We start from the raw sequence: 15,470 nt of genomic DNA on the forward strand, positions 1-15,470 counted from the left end.
CCCGGCGCTTTGGTCCCCCCGGGGCGTCCCTGGTGGTTGGGGGTTTTTTTTTTTTTGTTGTTTATAATTTCCTTTTACCGTCCCCTTTTTTTTTTTTTTTTTTTTTTTTTTTTTTTTTTTTTTTTGGCAGATATGAGATATGAATGATTTGGATGTTTGATGGAATTGTTATGTAGCCCCCTCTCATGAGAATAAGAATGCATCTTAACCTGATCTTGTCGCCTTTACGGTGTTTGCGTCTAAACCCCCATTCAGGTCAACGGCTTATACTTCTGCTGACATATATTTCTTTGAATCAAGTCAATCTAAGACGTAGATCAGCACCTTCTTCCCCGTACGCCCCTGTATTGTTGTTATCTGGATATTTGCGTTGTAAGATACAATGAGATAAAAGCGAGTTGTCAAATGACTATAAGCAATGAGCATATCCGGCCACACCTGGCTCCCGAAGTGAGCGGAAACAGCCCCGAATCAGCCGAGGAAACCGAGTGGGAATTACTTTTATTGGCTCATATTTTCTGGTATGTAGCAGGCTATGTACGTGGAAAGTAGAAGTGACAGAAAGCAAAGAATCCAAGACGCCAAAAATGCGTAATGATAGTAAGCAGCCATAAAATGCATTAGCGCCTGATATGTAAACATTTAGTCCTCCATTGCGGATATACTCGGTTTCGGTACGTCCTGTTCATGACGCCTAGAGCTACTCAGAGCAGTTTCCCGGATGGTTTTCAATGAGCATGCGTGCCCACCAAATTCATGGCCAAGCATACCAGCATGACACAAAAACCATAAAGGGCCAAGCCTAACGATGCCCTTCTGAGATGAACTGGATCAAGGTGCTCCATATCCCATCTCCATTTTGTGCGCCATCGCCATGGCGATTTGTGACCTTTCGGTTTTATGTTAGCGCCGCTTGCACCACTGCGGATGCTCGAGATACTCGCGCTTAGTGGGCCGTCACCACTTTCGTTGTTAACATCGTCGTCATCGTCATCAGACGCAGCTACTGATAACGCGTCGTCGTCTTCTTTCACAAGCCGCTGGTGGTGAATAGAGTCCGGATCAGAAATTTTGTAATAAAAGAGACCAGGAAGGATAAAGCTAATCGCAGTACTTCCGGTGGATCCCACGTAAGCCAGGACTCTCTCTAACGAGGTAACCGTTAGTGCCACAGTGTAGGCTAGCACGAGGAGAATCGTTGTCAGAATAGCGAAGCGCAACTCTGACATTGGTGCTGAAGAGCCGTGATCTGAGCGCGTTGTTGTTGGAAGCAGTAATCTGCTGTTTGGAGAGCTTGTTCGACCTTGGGTGCCCGCAATGGCATTTGGACGCCATTTAAGCACAGCGTCGACAGACGCTCGGCAAGGATGTACTTGCAAAGGCACCGAAAAGGTAACAAGAATGACAATAGCAGCTTTTGCAATGGTAGAAGCGATTGATGGTGGGTCTTTAACAACTTAGTTAGTCAATGGAACTAAAAAGCTAAAAAAGGGGGCACATACACATCGAAACAATGTTACCAGTAATATCGTTACCGAACGATAAGTAACCAGTAATTGAAACCAGAATATAGACGCTGGCAGCAGAGCCAATACTGGTAGAGATCACGCCAAGTATACTGTTGTAAGAATTAGCAATTTTGGAGTGATTAAAGCAAAAGGAACATCTGCAACAGTACCTTTTCGGAGAATTATTCTTGATCTCGTTAAGAATCGAGAACATATTCTGGTGACAAGTATAGGCGAAAATGACGACGGGCAAACTAGCGAGGGCCTCAACGGGTCCGCCCCATTGAATGACCCGGATCTTGTCCCTTGGTGCCAGAGTATCAGAAGCAAAATGATAGACTACAAGCACAATCAAGTATCCAATAGCGATCAGAGCGATGATGCTCGTGTATTTGAGCGAATCCAAACGGCGAAGAAAGCTCAAAGGAATGATAAGCAGCATGAAGACAGTAATCCAGAAATTTCGGTCCATGAGGTAGGCTATTGATGTTGCGCTGCTATCAAAGCCTTCCACAACACCTGGCATCAAATCTCCTATGATGATCATGTACGAGACCCCCACTCCAAAACACTTGATGGCTATCGCGGCATCGAAGATAACGGCGGCATTTGGATACGTGAGTTGCGAAAGCGCGAAGAAGGATGACGAGCCGCGATCGAGGTATCGAGCACAGCGTGACTGAAGGTAAAGTCCAAACGCCGAGGTGAATCCCGACCACAGGATGACGATGACGCCAAGAACCATACCAAAGTGTGAGAGGGCCGAGGGCATGGCTAGGGTGCCAGCGCCGAGGACTAAAACGAAGATATTAGGGATCGAGGCTAGGGAACGGGGGCTTGTTGGTCGGGCTGTAGGCTGCGTAACATACTAGTGTTGAGCAAGTTGGTGACGCTGCTGAACATGGTAGCAGATCCCCCACCGCCATCTTTGGGGTGAGGCTTCCCTTTCCGAGTTCTAGAGGGTAAAGGAGTGCAAGTTAGAACAGCATCACCAGGCACCGGTGCAAAGAAAGCACACATACCTGGTCATGTCGTCGGACGCACTGGTGCCAGCGGTCGAGGTAGTGGCCCCATGTGTGATGGCCGAATAATTCGGCATATCCCAGAGAGGACCAGCCTCTAACAGAGGGCTCGAGTCGGGCTAGCTATCGTCTCCGATGTCGATATTAGTCTAGGTATTGTGACGTAGCGCGGCAATGATTGGAATCGCGAGATGGCCGCGGGTTCCTCGTCGGTAAACACGCGACACCTTTCTAATTGACCGTTGACCGACTGTTGGTTGGTGGAACAGGCAACAATGAATAGAGCGAGCGCTGCAGGATCCCGAGGCGGCGGGAAAGGGCTATATACACAATGAATGAATCGCGCATGCAAAACGGGGTCGTGCGCAGTAGGTCGATCAAGGTTGGGCGTCTATGGCGAGAGTAGAGTGTAGGTCTTCGTGATTGAAGCTGAAATCACATCTGAGGCGGACATGAACTCGTGCCCTGGATCAAGCCATCTCTGCTGGATGTAGGTACTGTACATTACATTACATGCTAGTTAACCTTGGAAGTATAAGTATACTTAAGTAAGTAGGTACTTATACCTAGTATGGAAGTGACAGCTGTCGTCAGAGCCACTAAAACCCAGGCATGACCACCTGCGCAGGTGGGGGGCTATTGATTCTGCACCTACCTTATTTGGGAGTTAGTGATTGCAAGCTTCCCCAGCCGGCGGCAAGGCGCCCTGGGAAAGGGAAGCTAACGGGACAGGGCCGGGGCACTTCTTTTTGACTGCCGGCATACTCCGTACTACCTATTTACATGTAGGTAGTATATACATAACTGCGAGCAGATGGTGAGATGGTGAGATGGTGAGGTGGTGATGCATGATCTCATCATGCCTTTGCAGCAGCTCCCACCTGAATTAGTCGAGCATGTACTTTCATATCTCGACCTGGAGTCCTTGGGAGACGCCGCTCTTTCTTGTCCTTTCCTGTTTGATGCCTTCAAGCAGGGCGAGTCACTACTCACCAAGAGGCGCCTCTTCGAGCAAACCCACCATATCCAAGTGGACATCTTGGGTACACCGTCAATAGACAAGGGACTCGAGTTCGCCGCCGGGAATCTCAAGCAGAGGCGGCCAATGCCCACGAGCTAGAACCTCACCGATGTTTTGAATTTAGTTCGCTTTCATAAGTCAGCTACCTCGCGATTCGGTATGCTTACGAATGTTTGGAGGCAGCATTATACCCGAGGGAGCGGGGCCAGATGATGCAGAGCTATGTCGCACTGAGCGAGCCCTCTATCGTTTCCAGCTGTACTGCAACATCGTCGGTTCTATGGACCTAGTTTTAGGGAAAACACTGGTGCCGATGTTCTTTGACCACTTCGCTATGTAGGAACTCGAACAGCTTGCAAGTATCTACGAATACTTAGTGCGGGTAGTCGCCCTACGTAACTTATCCCAATATCTACGAGTCAAGTTATTGTGCCTAACGTGGCGGCAGCTTTCAATCGCTTGTTGTTCGCGACATAGCCTGGGGCTTTCTACGTGTTCCGTACATCGAGTCCTACTCTTCGCCTTACGCGAAGGCTATTGTCTTAAACGGCTTAGAAAAGATATATGACCTATCCCTGGTCTCGAACTACGAGCAACTGCGATTTTTGTTAAGTCGCGGTGACGACGCTGGCCACGCACCCTTGCAGTTGTCTTCCTTCCTCCCGCTCGAATTTGGTGTCTACAGATCGATTTCACGGTCGGTGAAAGTGTCAGATATGACCGAAGAGGAGCGAGAGACCATTCTTTAAGGATCCTGACCCAGCACCAGCACTCGTATGGGTACCGACTTGGAACAGGCATCCAATGTCGGTGGGTCAAAAGCGTACGACACCCTATCGCTGGTTGGGCTTTTGCTTTTGGAGCTCATCAAGATCTGTAATGGAATTACTTCAAGGCCCATTGCCTAACCATCGGTCTCTTTACTTCAACCCAATATTACACAAGTATTCGAGACTAGAGAGTCGCAAATATCTGTATGTTACACAAAAGGCTAGAATCAAAATCTATACCGCCGGGGGGCGTGGCAAGTACGATCCTCCCGAGATGTAAATTCGAAGCAGAACATTGTGCGACCAATTATGGGAAAATTGGGCTTCTGCAAATTGAAAGAGGCCAAAGCATATTTGAGATCCGTGATGTTCTCAAATCGATGGGACACATGCATGGGTAGCGGGATTAGCAATGGGTTGGAAACGAACTTCTGGGCGCATTGCTCTGGGTTTAATAAGAGTCAGGGTAGATTCTCAGTGGGATCCGAGAGAGACGGAGGGCATCATCTCTTTGAATATCACGTCCGTGTTATTCAGATCTATGGTATGCGCAGTATGCACCATTGAGACGCAGTACGGCGGCGAGAGTTGTATCTTAGAATGTATAACTATGACAGATTCGTTGAGCTGGTTGGAGACCATCCTTGCTTCGTCTTGTGATGATTATCGCTGACTCGTTTTCTTTCTTATCTGCTATAATGGCATCTGAGTGTGCGCTGTTCTTTTATTACTCAAGAGCTAATTAGTGACCCCTGGGAAATCTGATAGGAGAAGTCGTTGCCTACTGGCTGAGTTTTACACAAGCGGTGCAATTGAAAATTGCGAGAGGCGAAATCTATCGTTGGTATAGGTTAACTAACAGTGCAACTGATACGGGTAGATGTAATAACGCGAAATTAGATGCCAGAGGCGGCATGCATCTCGCGTTTCGTTGCTGGTCTAGCATGTATGGCCGCAGCTCATCCTCAATTCAGGTCGGTCCAATAAACCAACCAAGCCGTGACTCAAGATGCCATTCGACTTTTTACTTTTTCATATGATCATAGCGTTCGAAAGAATAGTCCGTTCCGCTTGACTCGTTAAGTTGTAGCGGACATAACAATGATGATCTAGGTGAAATGATGACAGTTAAGGTGCGAATATCCAGAAGTGCAACCTATAAGTAGTATCCCCTGTACTAACCTACGTACACCGTCCTATTCGTTGGTAGTTGACCGTTTTCGGTCGCAAAATAGTGACGATTCGGTGCTTTATGTAGCTGTGGCATATCTCAGCTATCTAGGTAAACTCAAGGAATAATGTTGACACTTATTTGTACCCTCGGAGCTCAAATACGCTTGGCTCTAGGTGTGCGCCTATTTTAGCTACCTAGAGGGCGAGTTTTATATAATTACATAATCAGCTATTTGAAAACAGTGCGTTAGTAATGGTATCTCGAACGTCAAAAACGACGCCGTTATTAGACGTTCGAGCAGTCTAACAGTTATTATATAGCCCCACCTACGTTCAAGATGGTAGATATCCGGCTACCGTTGATTAGACACGAAACACCTTCAAGGCATTCCATGTCCCTCTAAAACCTACGTTAATGCCTAAATACCATGAGGAATCAAACTTACCTACAATGACATGGAGAACAATGATTTTCGTTCTATTACTAGTAAATAAACTACATCCTACTGGAGACGTTCGTCAGATTAGCACAAATATGCGCGTGCGTATTATGATACTCCTCACATATTGTCATGTTCTTCCTTGAGCCAAATATTGATACTTTCTCTGATTGCGAATGCCTCATTTCCCAGGAGCCTGGCAAGCTTTGGATACAAAAGATCGGGGAAATCCGTCTTACGTTTAGATGTCTCCGTTTGTCCGTAGATGTTACCTTCGCCATCATAACTACTGTTTTGGAGGCTGTGTCGGCATCGGCTTTCCCAGCTAATTAGAGGTGTTGCGGATGTCTCAGATTCCTAACAATGTGGCTGTGCAGGGAACGAGCATACACCCATCGAATACCTAAACAACTAAATCGCCACCTATGATTTTACCGCCACTCAACTCAATACGACGATTATCAATGACTTGGCGTAATATTGCCCCATGAAACTCACGATGGAGATAAAAATGGAACACCCACGATGTCCCTACGCTGATAATTGGCTAGAACTTATTCATTACCCTCTCATAGTAGCATTATTCTTGAAGGAAATTTGATATACGGCGCGTTGCATGTCTCGTAATGGCGTTACCAAGGCATTGCTATCAGAACATGCAGGGGCTGCCAACGAATGCCGGAGCCATCGATACGCAGTAGCACACTCCATAGTGAAACATATTGTACTATTTGGGTGTAGTTGATTGTCCTAGAGGCAGCCGGTTAGGCTACCAAATCCGAATACAAAATGTCGCTGTTGCCATCTCTAGTGGCGGGTGTATAGGATACTCTCTCATCGCGCAAAATGGAGTTTTTGTAGATTTCTTAAATATGGTATCATGTATAAAGAATCGCAAACCCTTAACAATAATCTGTCTTGTTTTGTTTTCTTTTCCCTCTCCGTTCCAATCAGCGGAGCATAAACGCATATCAACTCCATCACGGTGATAGATTTCCCAAAGAGAGGAATACCAAGCCTGAGAGTAGCATGGAAGAGTATAACCTGCTTACTCCCCAATACGAAGAACATCCTGAGCCGCATATCGTACTACATTACCCACTCTCCATACCCTCACTGCAGCCAATAGGTATGAGTGGTATCAGAAGAGTTTGTAGGGCGGCGAAGGCACTCGGGCGACCAGGGGTCATTTTCGGCAGTCACGTAGTCATGGATGTATTGGCTCTCGTCTACGGGGCTAATCTCTCCACCAGACTCGCCACTATCATTCTCTTCAATGTTCCCGGTTTGGTTCGTCGAATTGTACACGGCTCCATTGCCATAAGGTTCGAGGTCAGAAATTTGCCTTCGCAAAAGTTAGCTCCTACTACTTCAGATGCTTTCACGCCCAAGAGAAGGAGAACGTACACCCCGGAGCCCTGGCGAGCCCTCATAGACAGCCGTCGATATGCTCGATCCATGGAAACATCTTCCCAAAAGGTCCAATCTGGATGGGCCGGAGGGGTATGCTGGGCTGGTTGAAACTCAGATGATGGATCGGAGGCAGTCTGGCTATTTGGATTGTATCGACAACCGGCTGTCAACCTTTCCCAAGTGGAATCACTGTAGTTGCTACAGAGTTTACTCCATCAGTCTAACGTAGTTACCCGTACGCAGGAAGTACCTACACTTGAGCTTGAGAATGGTAGTTGCCACCACGGAGGGTTTCATTCTGGTCGTTTGCGTTGAGAAGCGGCCACTCCGGCTCCAACATGAGGTCATGGTCAACACTGTTACTATAGACCAAATCATCAGAGTGCGCTGCGGCTGTGGGATCGTCAACCCAAGTTAGGCTATGCGATCTCCAAGTTTGTGGATCAACGTTGCCTTGTGCATGGCTGGTTTCGTATTCGGTGATCGAAACTGCATCCGCATACTCATTCATGCGTCTACGAGAGTGACGTGGTTCCTGCGCATCAACACCAGGCGATCGAGAACGACGATGCGAGCGGCGAGGAGGCATTCTTCGATTTTGGATAAGAGTTAACAAGAGCGGTTATAAGCGACTTGACTAGTGATGCTGCTTGTGTCTTCGTCGTTGTCGACGTTGTCGTATTGGCTGGTGTATAAGAGGGCATGCGGAGAGTGCAAACAAAAGGGGTACCCTCGTTTTATTTTTGGAACAGGGTGACAGCCAACAGTCGTTGTGTTATAAAGCCAGTGCACTTTCGATAGACGCCTAGGGCTGTTTCGTTTCGGGCAATTGGTTCGTCCGCACCCAACCATCCGGCAACTTTAAAATCATCCATCTTCCTATTGCTATACTATTAGAAGTCCTACAGGTGGAGACGGTACCTCTGGGTCTTGAGAGATACATCTCGATGCTCAGTCGGCATTTGTATGGACTCATTGCTTAAGCTGCTAAAGTACCGATATAGGCAGCCGTATCCCATATTGTTATGAACTCAGGTACAGACTCGACATGGGAAACCAAACCGCTTGCTAGGGGCCCACTGGGAATGCCGCGGACCACACTTTCTAGAGAGACAAGGTCAGTCAGGCTACCGAAACTAGGCGAGTGTGGTCTTAAGAGCCCTTGCTTATGGATGCATGAGGAGGGGCGGCCGTGGCCCCAAGACTGGCCCCTTCTCGGGGGGGCCTCCTTCTGAAAGATGCCATCAGTGGGCAACGGGCATGAGAAAGCGAGGATCATACTTACTGTATTGACACAAAGAAAAGTGGTGTGATACGAGAGATATAATCATAGCACGAAATGCATTGGCGCAAGAAATAGGAAAGGGGGCACACAGGCCAAGATCGCTAGGTAATCGGTAGGTTGTTACAAGGCTTGATAGGACCGCGGATCAATAACGCTCGATACTGATTGACACAGGGCCTCAAGAAGAACATGGATATAATTTGGAATACAATTATATGGGCCTTTGAGGGAGTCGAGAAACACAGAAAGGGCCATCAGGTAAATGTGCTGGAAGGGAATTCTAAACAGAAAACCTGAGGAACCCAACCAGTAGGATAAAGGTCAGTTAAAAGTGTCTCACGATTGTCATTTCGGAATATCCTGGCTACCGGGTCAAGTTCTACTGCGCATCAATTCTGCAATGCAACGCCTACACTGACGATATCTAGATCTACAGTAACTTACAATGGCCTAGCTCACCGAAGATACGATCTCGCAATCACGGGTAGTACTATTGCGGCCCGCGAGTGGCATGACGGCTATCGAATCGTGAATCTGATACAGGAGGGATGCCGAATAGAAAGTGGGAAGAAAACTACTATCACCAATGCGGTGTTGCATTGTCTGCAGCTAGGGGTGTATTTTTGTGGGAGCGGGAAACGTGGGGAGAGATGAATGGTCCAGCAGTCAAGCAAGCCATCATCTTAACTGGTAGCATGCTGCGACAGATCTCTCAGTCTCACATTTATCTTTCCATCAATATGTCGCTTGTTTGCGCAGCAAGAGGAAGGAAAGTGAGAGAAGTCAAAGCAAGGTAGCTTTTTTACGTCTTATTCTATGTATGCTGGCGCTTAGACAGTTGGAATCTTGGCATGTTGAATGGCTCACATGAATTTGAAGCCAACTAGGTAAGTCAAGCGCGGAATATCCACCTCCACCACTGTGGGTAGACTTTGGATAGCCGGCCGTTGTTCGTTTCACCCCGGTCACTCAAAAGCTGTCGGCAGAGTGACTCGCTAAATATTCTGCCGCACTTGATCTTGAACATGGTCCACCACCAGTGGTGCGGTATCTCATGAGCACTTGACCTTGATTGATGTGATGGTGTGGCCATATGGCAAGGCTTCCTTGGCGTTTGATTTAGTACACTACCGGCAGCAACCCCGCCCTGCCGGTCTTCGAGGGGTTTTGTTTATTCTTGTGTTATCTCTTATGGGTGATCCGTTTTGAGTAACGCCACCATGCATATTCAGTTCAAAAGCGGCATCTGCAATATATCGCCCGGTGGGGAGGGGAAAGGGAGATGGGGAAGGGAATCATGACGCCACGCCTTGATACTTAACGCATATTGCGGTTCATGGGTATAATAATATACGTCGCTCTCTGGACGCAGCTATTGTATTATCATACTATCTAATACACTGTGTGGCTTACAGGTGGACGATAACCCCATGCAAGCAGGCTCCGAGAATGCTTCCAGGACAGCAGCTGCCACGCAGGAAAGACTCCAGATAAAATATACTGTCCTCGTCTAGTGAAAAAGGTCTCATGACTTATAACATGACGTAGCTACTCTGCAAGGGGTATCATCATCTCAGCCAACCTCTCAAACTAGGCGATTCAGAGGTTGTCTCTATAGGAGGAGAGATCAAAGCTATCATCAAGAAAATTCATGCCACAACTACAAGATTACAGTAAAAGAGCTAATTATGAGGTGGCGTCAAAGGAAACCATTCATGTTTCCACTCACGGGACCTACTAGTTGACGCAAGAAGTAATGTAATTCTACATATAGCAAGCATTCATAAGAGAGACCTCTTTACTGGGAATCCATTCTTCTTAACCTCTCAATACCAAGGATATAAGGACTAGCCATGCTAAAATAACTCCTCATTATTCTTGAAAGAGTATTGGTTTGAATAATACCAGTACCGAATGAAAATAGACTGTCATTGAGGGAGGCCGTGGCGTAACATAGACAACATCAACCAACACGTATCTTAGCCTCGCTGGGTCGATCGCTCGAGTATATCAGGTAAGAAGTGCCGATGTTTGCTTTCATAATGAAGTCTAATGTAATTTGAGTAGCTGGTAAGGTCCGATTTTCATCTGTCGTGTAACCCTATCAGCTTACGTCGTATGGGTTCAGTGAGATGCCATAATTAAGCGAGATTTTTCATTCTCGGTCAAGGATGTCGGGTTGCTACGGTACGTTACACCCAGTGCGAAATTAACTTTCTTGTCCTTCCATCTTGTAAAATATATTGTAGATTCAGGCTCTATACACCAATGGTGTTTGTCACAGTGCTCTCCAGCTGTACTCTAATGTAAACTTATTGTTATAGTACAAGGAGGGGAGTTATAGTTTCTACTTTGCCCCTTTACTTAGATTTTATATAAAGTATCTCTGAGTCTGCGCTGTATATCGGAACTTAGGTTTAGTTAGTCCCGTAACAGTCTCCGAGTTATCGCATAAGTAAGTCGGTGACAGTGGGTAACTATGAGGAACATAAATACTTTCAAAAGTAAACCATACTTCTTGTCTGTTTGCGTCTTTACACCTAGGTAAACACATAGTGTTGGTTGCTTTAGAAAACAGCAGTACAATACTTCCCTGTATGTGTCTATCCTAGTGATATTAAACTCGGTGTGTACTTAGACTTCTGCCTGTCATCCCATTAATAAACCAGTAACGCTAAGCATTGTGATCTTAATGTCAACGAAACCTCAGCTCCTCCACTGTTGGTACACCGTGCTATAAATATATCGGAACGATCACAAGGCATGGGCCAATGACAAGTTTCAGAAGGTAAGTCATATTTCTTCCTGGCCACTTACTTCTCAGCCGAGTATCTCGGTGTGGCTTCTGATCCTTCGCCTCTGATGGACAGGAAGAGATAATGCTACTTCATTACTGGCTAGCTGGGGAGAGAGTCAGCAGCAAGCAATATGATATGCACCCTCAAGTGACGTTACCTTAGCCTGCTTAGTGTATAGTATTTTTGAGAACTGCAATCATAGGGATAGTGTATGGCAATTGTTGTTGCACGAAAATTTTGAAGCCTTCGTGCCTAGCCCAGGCAACATATAGCGAGTATCTTTGCCTGTAGCCCTAGAATCGTAACATTATCCCTCAACAGCTACTCTAAATAAAGATAGAGTTTAGCTCTGGAAAGCATGCGGCTGCATTCAAGTATACAACTCGAAGCAATGGTAAAGTAGGAAAGGTATGATCTAGCTACCGCTGTGTTAGTATTTCGCCTATCAAAGTCAGCTCACAGTATCATTCAAGAGCCTGTCGCATTTGGAGGCATATTCTTGTATATTATGCAGGTGTAGTTGTGTACCCTATAGGGTGTCGATATATTACGTGACCCTCAACTTCGCATTTTGTTTCCCTCGAACTCATTCGCTCTATTGTGCCGGACGTTTTGTCCCTGATCGGTGACATGACAGTCATTCGGCGTAGAGCGTAAGACTAGATCTCCTTATGTTCGATGCAGGCAATGCAAATATGCCTCCCTGCACCCAACAGCTGTAATAGAGGCTGATGAGGTGGTTGTTCATGAAGTTAACACGCTGCGAACCTCCTACAGTTTCCTCGCCACCCTTACCTCAATAAAATCACCGTCCCGAGGCGAGAAGAAAATTACAATCAAAGTCTCTCCGCTATTGATTGACTTATAGTCCGTCGACATCTGGCACCCTAATATTCTAACGAAACTCTTCCAAACGGATACTGTGTTTCATAAGCCGTCTGAGCCAGTAACGTTTGGGACCGTATGAAGCATGTGCCTCTCATGTCAACTCACGCCTTTTCAATAGACAAGTGAGAAACTGAAACGGAGAAATCAAGCCAGGTTATGTCTATAATCGTATCTACCATACTACCTATACACTCCATTCTGCCAAGCACTTGGACTACCACGCCCTCGATCCCTAAACTAACATTATTCAATTCCGCATTTCACTACAACGTTCTATCTAATCTGTGAAGATGCCTAGCTTTGTGTAGGTGAAGAGAATCGTCTGCTTTACCTAAAGGCTATCACTTAAGCCGACTCGACCATCTTCAGTCCCTAGGACAAGACAGCCTAATTAATCATATTCCGGTCGCACCTATATCGACGTCCTATCATCCATCATTTCCAAACCCGACATATCCGTGACAGCCACAGACAATTAAGTAGCCGCGCTATCGTGTCAAGGGAGTGGATGCGTGGTGATGACCTACACAGAAGTTGGGCTAGAGAACTAGGACCTGCCTGCCAGCGACAGCAATTAGATTGCATCACACCGTCCCCACGGCCTCTTCGATTGCCTTGGAGCGCATTGTGTTGAGATTACGGTACGCGAAAATGCCCTGAAGTATCTACTACGTTTTTCTTTTTATTTATTAAATGCTTTTGTCTCTATAAGGGCGCGAATCTAGATTGACGAAGCTCTCGTCTCAATCTCTAGCTTAAAAGCACGAAGTGATTAGACTGGCCGCAAAAACAGAGTAGTCACGGGGATCGGGGTGCTCTACACAACGCGAAAATTTGCAATTGGTTATCTACTGGGAGTATTACCGCTAGAAGTGAATGAGGCAAGCTCTGGTCAGGGGGTGGCAACGTCGCGAACGGCACCTTGGATGGCTGAGTATAAAATGTATACCAATTTAATACGCCAGTACCTTTATCCACTTTTTGTCTCTTGAATATCTATCTAAGTAACCTATCTACACCACACCAAAAATACATAGCACAGAGATGTCGGTGGTGTTACTGTTAGATGCGGTAACTTAACTCGGCGCAAGATGGTCGCCAGCTTGGACTCTGGTCGCAGCGGCATGTACCATCAGGTCAGCAGTGCCGTCGGCCAAGGCACACCACAAGTCTAGGGGTCTGCGAACATATCACGCCAGACTGTGGGCTATACCAGTGCTGAGGATACAGAAAGAGAGGTGCCCTTCCTCATCTCGACCAATAGCTAGATGCCATCAACAAGCCTTAAGATACAAAATGCTTGATAACTACTAGAAAGAGGAATATAACTATGGCGGAGGGTAGAAATGCGATCTCCACTGACGCTCACTTAGCGCTGGGGTTAGAGATCATAGTTTAGGCCTCATATTGTTGAACATATCGTTCGTTGAGAGACTCGGGTTTAAGATTCATAGCCTGCTACCCTTTAATTTAGTGAGTTTGGTGTAATTGATCCGCTAGAGGTCTCACCTACATACTTGAACAATAGAACGAGGCAGCTTTGTGAGCAATCAGAATAGTATAAGGCATTATCTCGCAACTATTCAACTCCAGACCGCCACTTCGATGCTAGATAGTGGCATATAGTGCTCATTGGTTCGCTTCATGGATCCCAAGGTGATTCTGCTCGCCGCCCCGTCAAGGGTACGCCGCCATTCTCAGTCACAAGAATGGGATCCTCCAGTCTGACACCGAAGCCTTCACTCTTGCCAAGCTCCTTCGCCTGTTCGTTCGTCACATAGATGCCCTACAGCTTGTCAGCATTGCACGTTATTCCTTCAACATTCTCTTTAGCAACCTACTGGCTCGTTCGTAACCACCACACCAGCCGCTAATCTTTCATGGTTTGCGCCATTCAAGTATGGGTGCTCGTGAACTTCCAGTCCCAGCCCATGCCCCAAGCGATGGGTATAATACGGGCCATATCCCTGTTCCTTAACTGGTATTCTCGATGCGGCGTCAGCACTGCGGCACGTCTCGTTTGGTCGCATCTTCTCAAACCCTGCTGTCTGTGCTCTGCGCACGGTTTGCCAAATTTCCATCAACTCGTCACTCACGACACCACCGGGCGGGAGGATGGTCCTAGTAACATCGCTGCCGTACCCATGCAGCTGGCTGCCGATATCGATCAGCACAAACTCGTTCTCTCGCAAGACAGCGCCGCTCTTGCCCCCATGGGGATACGCCGCCCACGGTCCAAAGAGTGCAATCGCCCAAAATCCTTCCTCAACGCCTGCCCGCGCAAATAGGGCTCGCCCTGTGTCCACGACATCCTCCTGAGTGAGACCGACGTGCAAACACCCTTGCAAGGCACGCACAAGCTGTCGTGTAAAGCCGTTGATTCCTTTTAATATAGCAATCTCTGACTCGGTCTTGACGGTGCGGAGCCGTCGGACTTCGTCACTCATCGGCACAACTTCTATTCCAACCGCCTCTAGCCCCCCAGCAATCATGTGACGCAAATGCTCATCAACCATAATCCTCTTGCGCGGGCTTAGACGGTGAGCCAGCACCGCATAAGGATTCTCTTCTTCTGCCCATGGAATAGCAGCTTTCTCGGTATCACCATCGAAAACCATATGCTGTGACTCGACATTAATTCGACCGATTTCGAATTGCGGCACAAGATACGAGAAAGACGCGTCGCTGTCAATTATCATGAGAAATGGACGCTCTGAGAGGTGGAATGCCGCGGAGATATTGGCATAGTAGGTGCTGGAGGCGGACGGCTCGGCCACAAAGGCATCGATGCGCGCGGCACGCAGTGCGCTTGCGAGGACACGCTGCCGCGCAATGAAGTCGGATCGCGCGATTGGCGGGACATCGAGAAGTGCCGTGTGCGATTGCAGTGTCTTCCACGAACAGGTCTCGAAAGCAGCGGCGTTAGAAATCGGAGTCCGCGGGCCGGATACGAGACGGAGCGGGAAGATGTCGACGGCGCTGAATCGGGCGAAGAGCAGGAGGAGCACGGCGGTGACGAGAGAGGTCAAGGGCCACACTACTCGCCGCCGCGGACGGTCGGGGGCCATAGCTCCTTTCATCGTGAACGCGGACGTACGGTCAGTTCTTATTGCTCATGTCTTCAAGCGGACGTGTGGAACACTAGCAGGGGA

The 15,470-nt window shown here is 47.4% G+C and overlaps 4 protein-coding genes across 4 annotated transcripts; 1 reads left to right on the forward strand and 3 right to left on the reverse strand.

The window, feature by feature from the left end:
- Window positions 1–42: 42 nt before the first annotated feature.
- Window positions 43–3,085, reverse strand: F5B22DRAFT_593116 (transmembrane amino acid transporter). Its single transcript, XM_047973989.1, has 5 exons — window positions 2,531–3,085; window positions 2,378–2,463; window positions 1,679–2,303; window positions 1,503–1,618; window positions 43–1,447 (listed from the first exon to the last, which is right to left on the reverse strand). Exons 1-5 carry the CDS (start codon window positions 2,605–2,607, stop codon window positions 729–731), a joined length of 1,623 nt encoding a protein of 540 aa, XP_047834193.1. The 5' UTR covers window positions 2,608–3,085; the 3' UTR covers window positions 43–728.
- Window positions 3,086–3,389: 304 nt separating this feature from the next.
- Window positions 3,390–4,300, forward strand: F5B22DRAFT_643198 (uncharacterized protein; the record flags this gene model as incomplete). Its single annotated transcript, XM_047978229.1, has 3 exons — window positions 3,390–3,601; window positions 3,735–3,887; window positions 4,000–4,300. The coding sequence occupies 3 exons, from the start codon at window positions 3,390–3,392 to the stop codon at window positions 4,298–4,300; spliced, it is 666 nt and encodes a 221-aa protein (XP_047834194.1).
- A 2,074-nt stretch (window positions 4,301–6,374) lies between these two features.
- On the reverse strand, window positions 6,375–8,131 carry F5B22DRAFT_461865 (uncharacterized protein). Its single transcript, XM_047972068.1, has 3 exons — window positions 7,602–8,131; window positions 7,342–7,545; window positions 6,375–7,279 (listed from the first exon to the last, which is right to left on the reverse strand). Exons 1-3 carry the CDS (start codon window positions 7,934–7,936, stop codon window positions 7,048–7,050), a joined length of 771 nt encoding a protein of 256 aa, XP_047834195.1. The 5' UTR covers window positions 7,937–8,131; the 3' UTR covers window positions 6,375–7,047.
- Window positions 8,132–13,960: 5,829 nt separating this feature from the next.
- Window positions 13,961–15,386, reverse strand: F5B22DRAFT_634092 (Creatinase/aminopeptidase; the record flags this gene model as incomplete). Its single annotated transcript, XM_047976934.1, has 2 exons — window positions 13,961–14,104; window positions 14,160–15,386. The coding sequence occupies 2 exons, from the start codon at window positions 15,384–15,386 to the stop codon at window positions 13,961–13,963; spliced, it is 1,371 nt and encodes a 456-aa protein (XP_047834196.1).
- Between the last annotated feature and the right edge of the window lie 84 nt (window positions 15,387–15,470).

This window comes from Xylaria bambusicola, assembly GCF_022495145.1.
Source record: "Xylaria bambusicola strain CBS 139988 unplaced genomic scaffold F5B22scaffold_6, whole genome shotgun sequence".
NCBI lineage: Eukaryota > Fungi > Ascomycota > Sordariomycetes > Xylariales > Xylariaceae > Xylaria > Xylaria bambusicola.

What these genes read in the sequence shown, in the direction of transcription:
- F5B22DRAFT_593116 (XM_047973989.1), bottom strand. Translation starts at nt 2,607, where the DNA reads ATGCCGAATTATTCGGCCATCACACATGGGGCCACTACCTCGACCGCT. An exon ending in GCGTCCGACGACATGACCAG is followed by an intron (nt 2,464 to 2,530) that starts GTATGTGTGCTT and finishes TTTACCCTCTAG; the next exon opens with AACTCGGAAAGGGAAGCCTC. An exon ending in CACCAACTTGCTCAACACTA is followed by an intron (nt 2,304 to 2,377) that starts GTATGTTACGCA and finishes TCTTCGTTTTAG; the next exon opens with TCCTCGGCGCTGGCACCCTA.
- F5B22DRAFT_461865 (XM_047972068.1), bottom strand. Translation starts at nt 7,936, where the DNA reads ATGCCTCCTCGCCGCTCGCATCGTCGTTCTCGATCGCCTGGTGTTGAT. An exon ending in TACCATTCTCAAGCTCAAGT is followed by an intron (nt 7,546 to 7,601) that starts GTAGGTACTTCC and finishes TAAACTCTGTAG; the next exon opens with CAACTACAGTGATTCCACTT. An exon ending in GCTCGCCAGGGCTCCGGGGT is followed by an intron (nt 7,280 to 7,341) that starts GTACGTTCTCCT and finishes ACTTTTGCGAAG; the next exon opens with GCAAATTTCTGACCTCGAAC.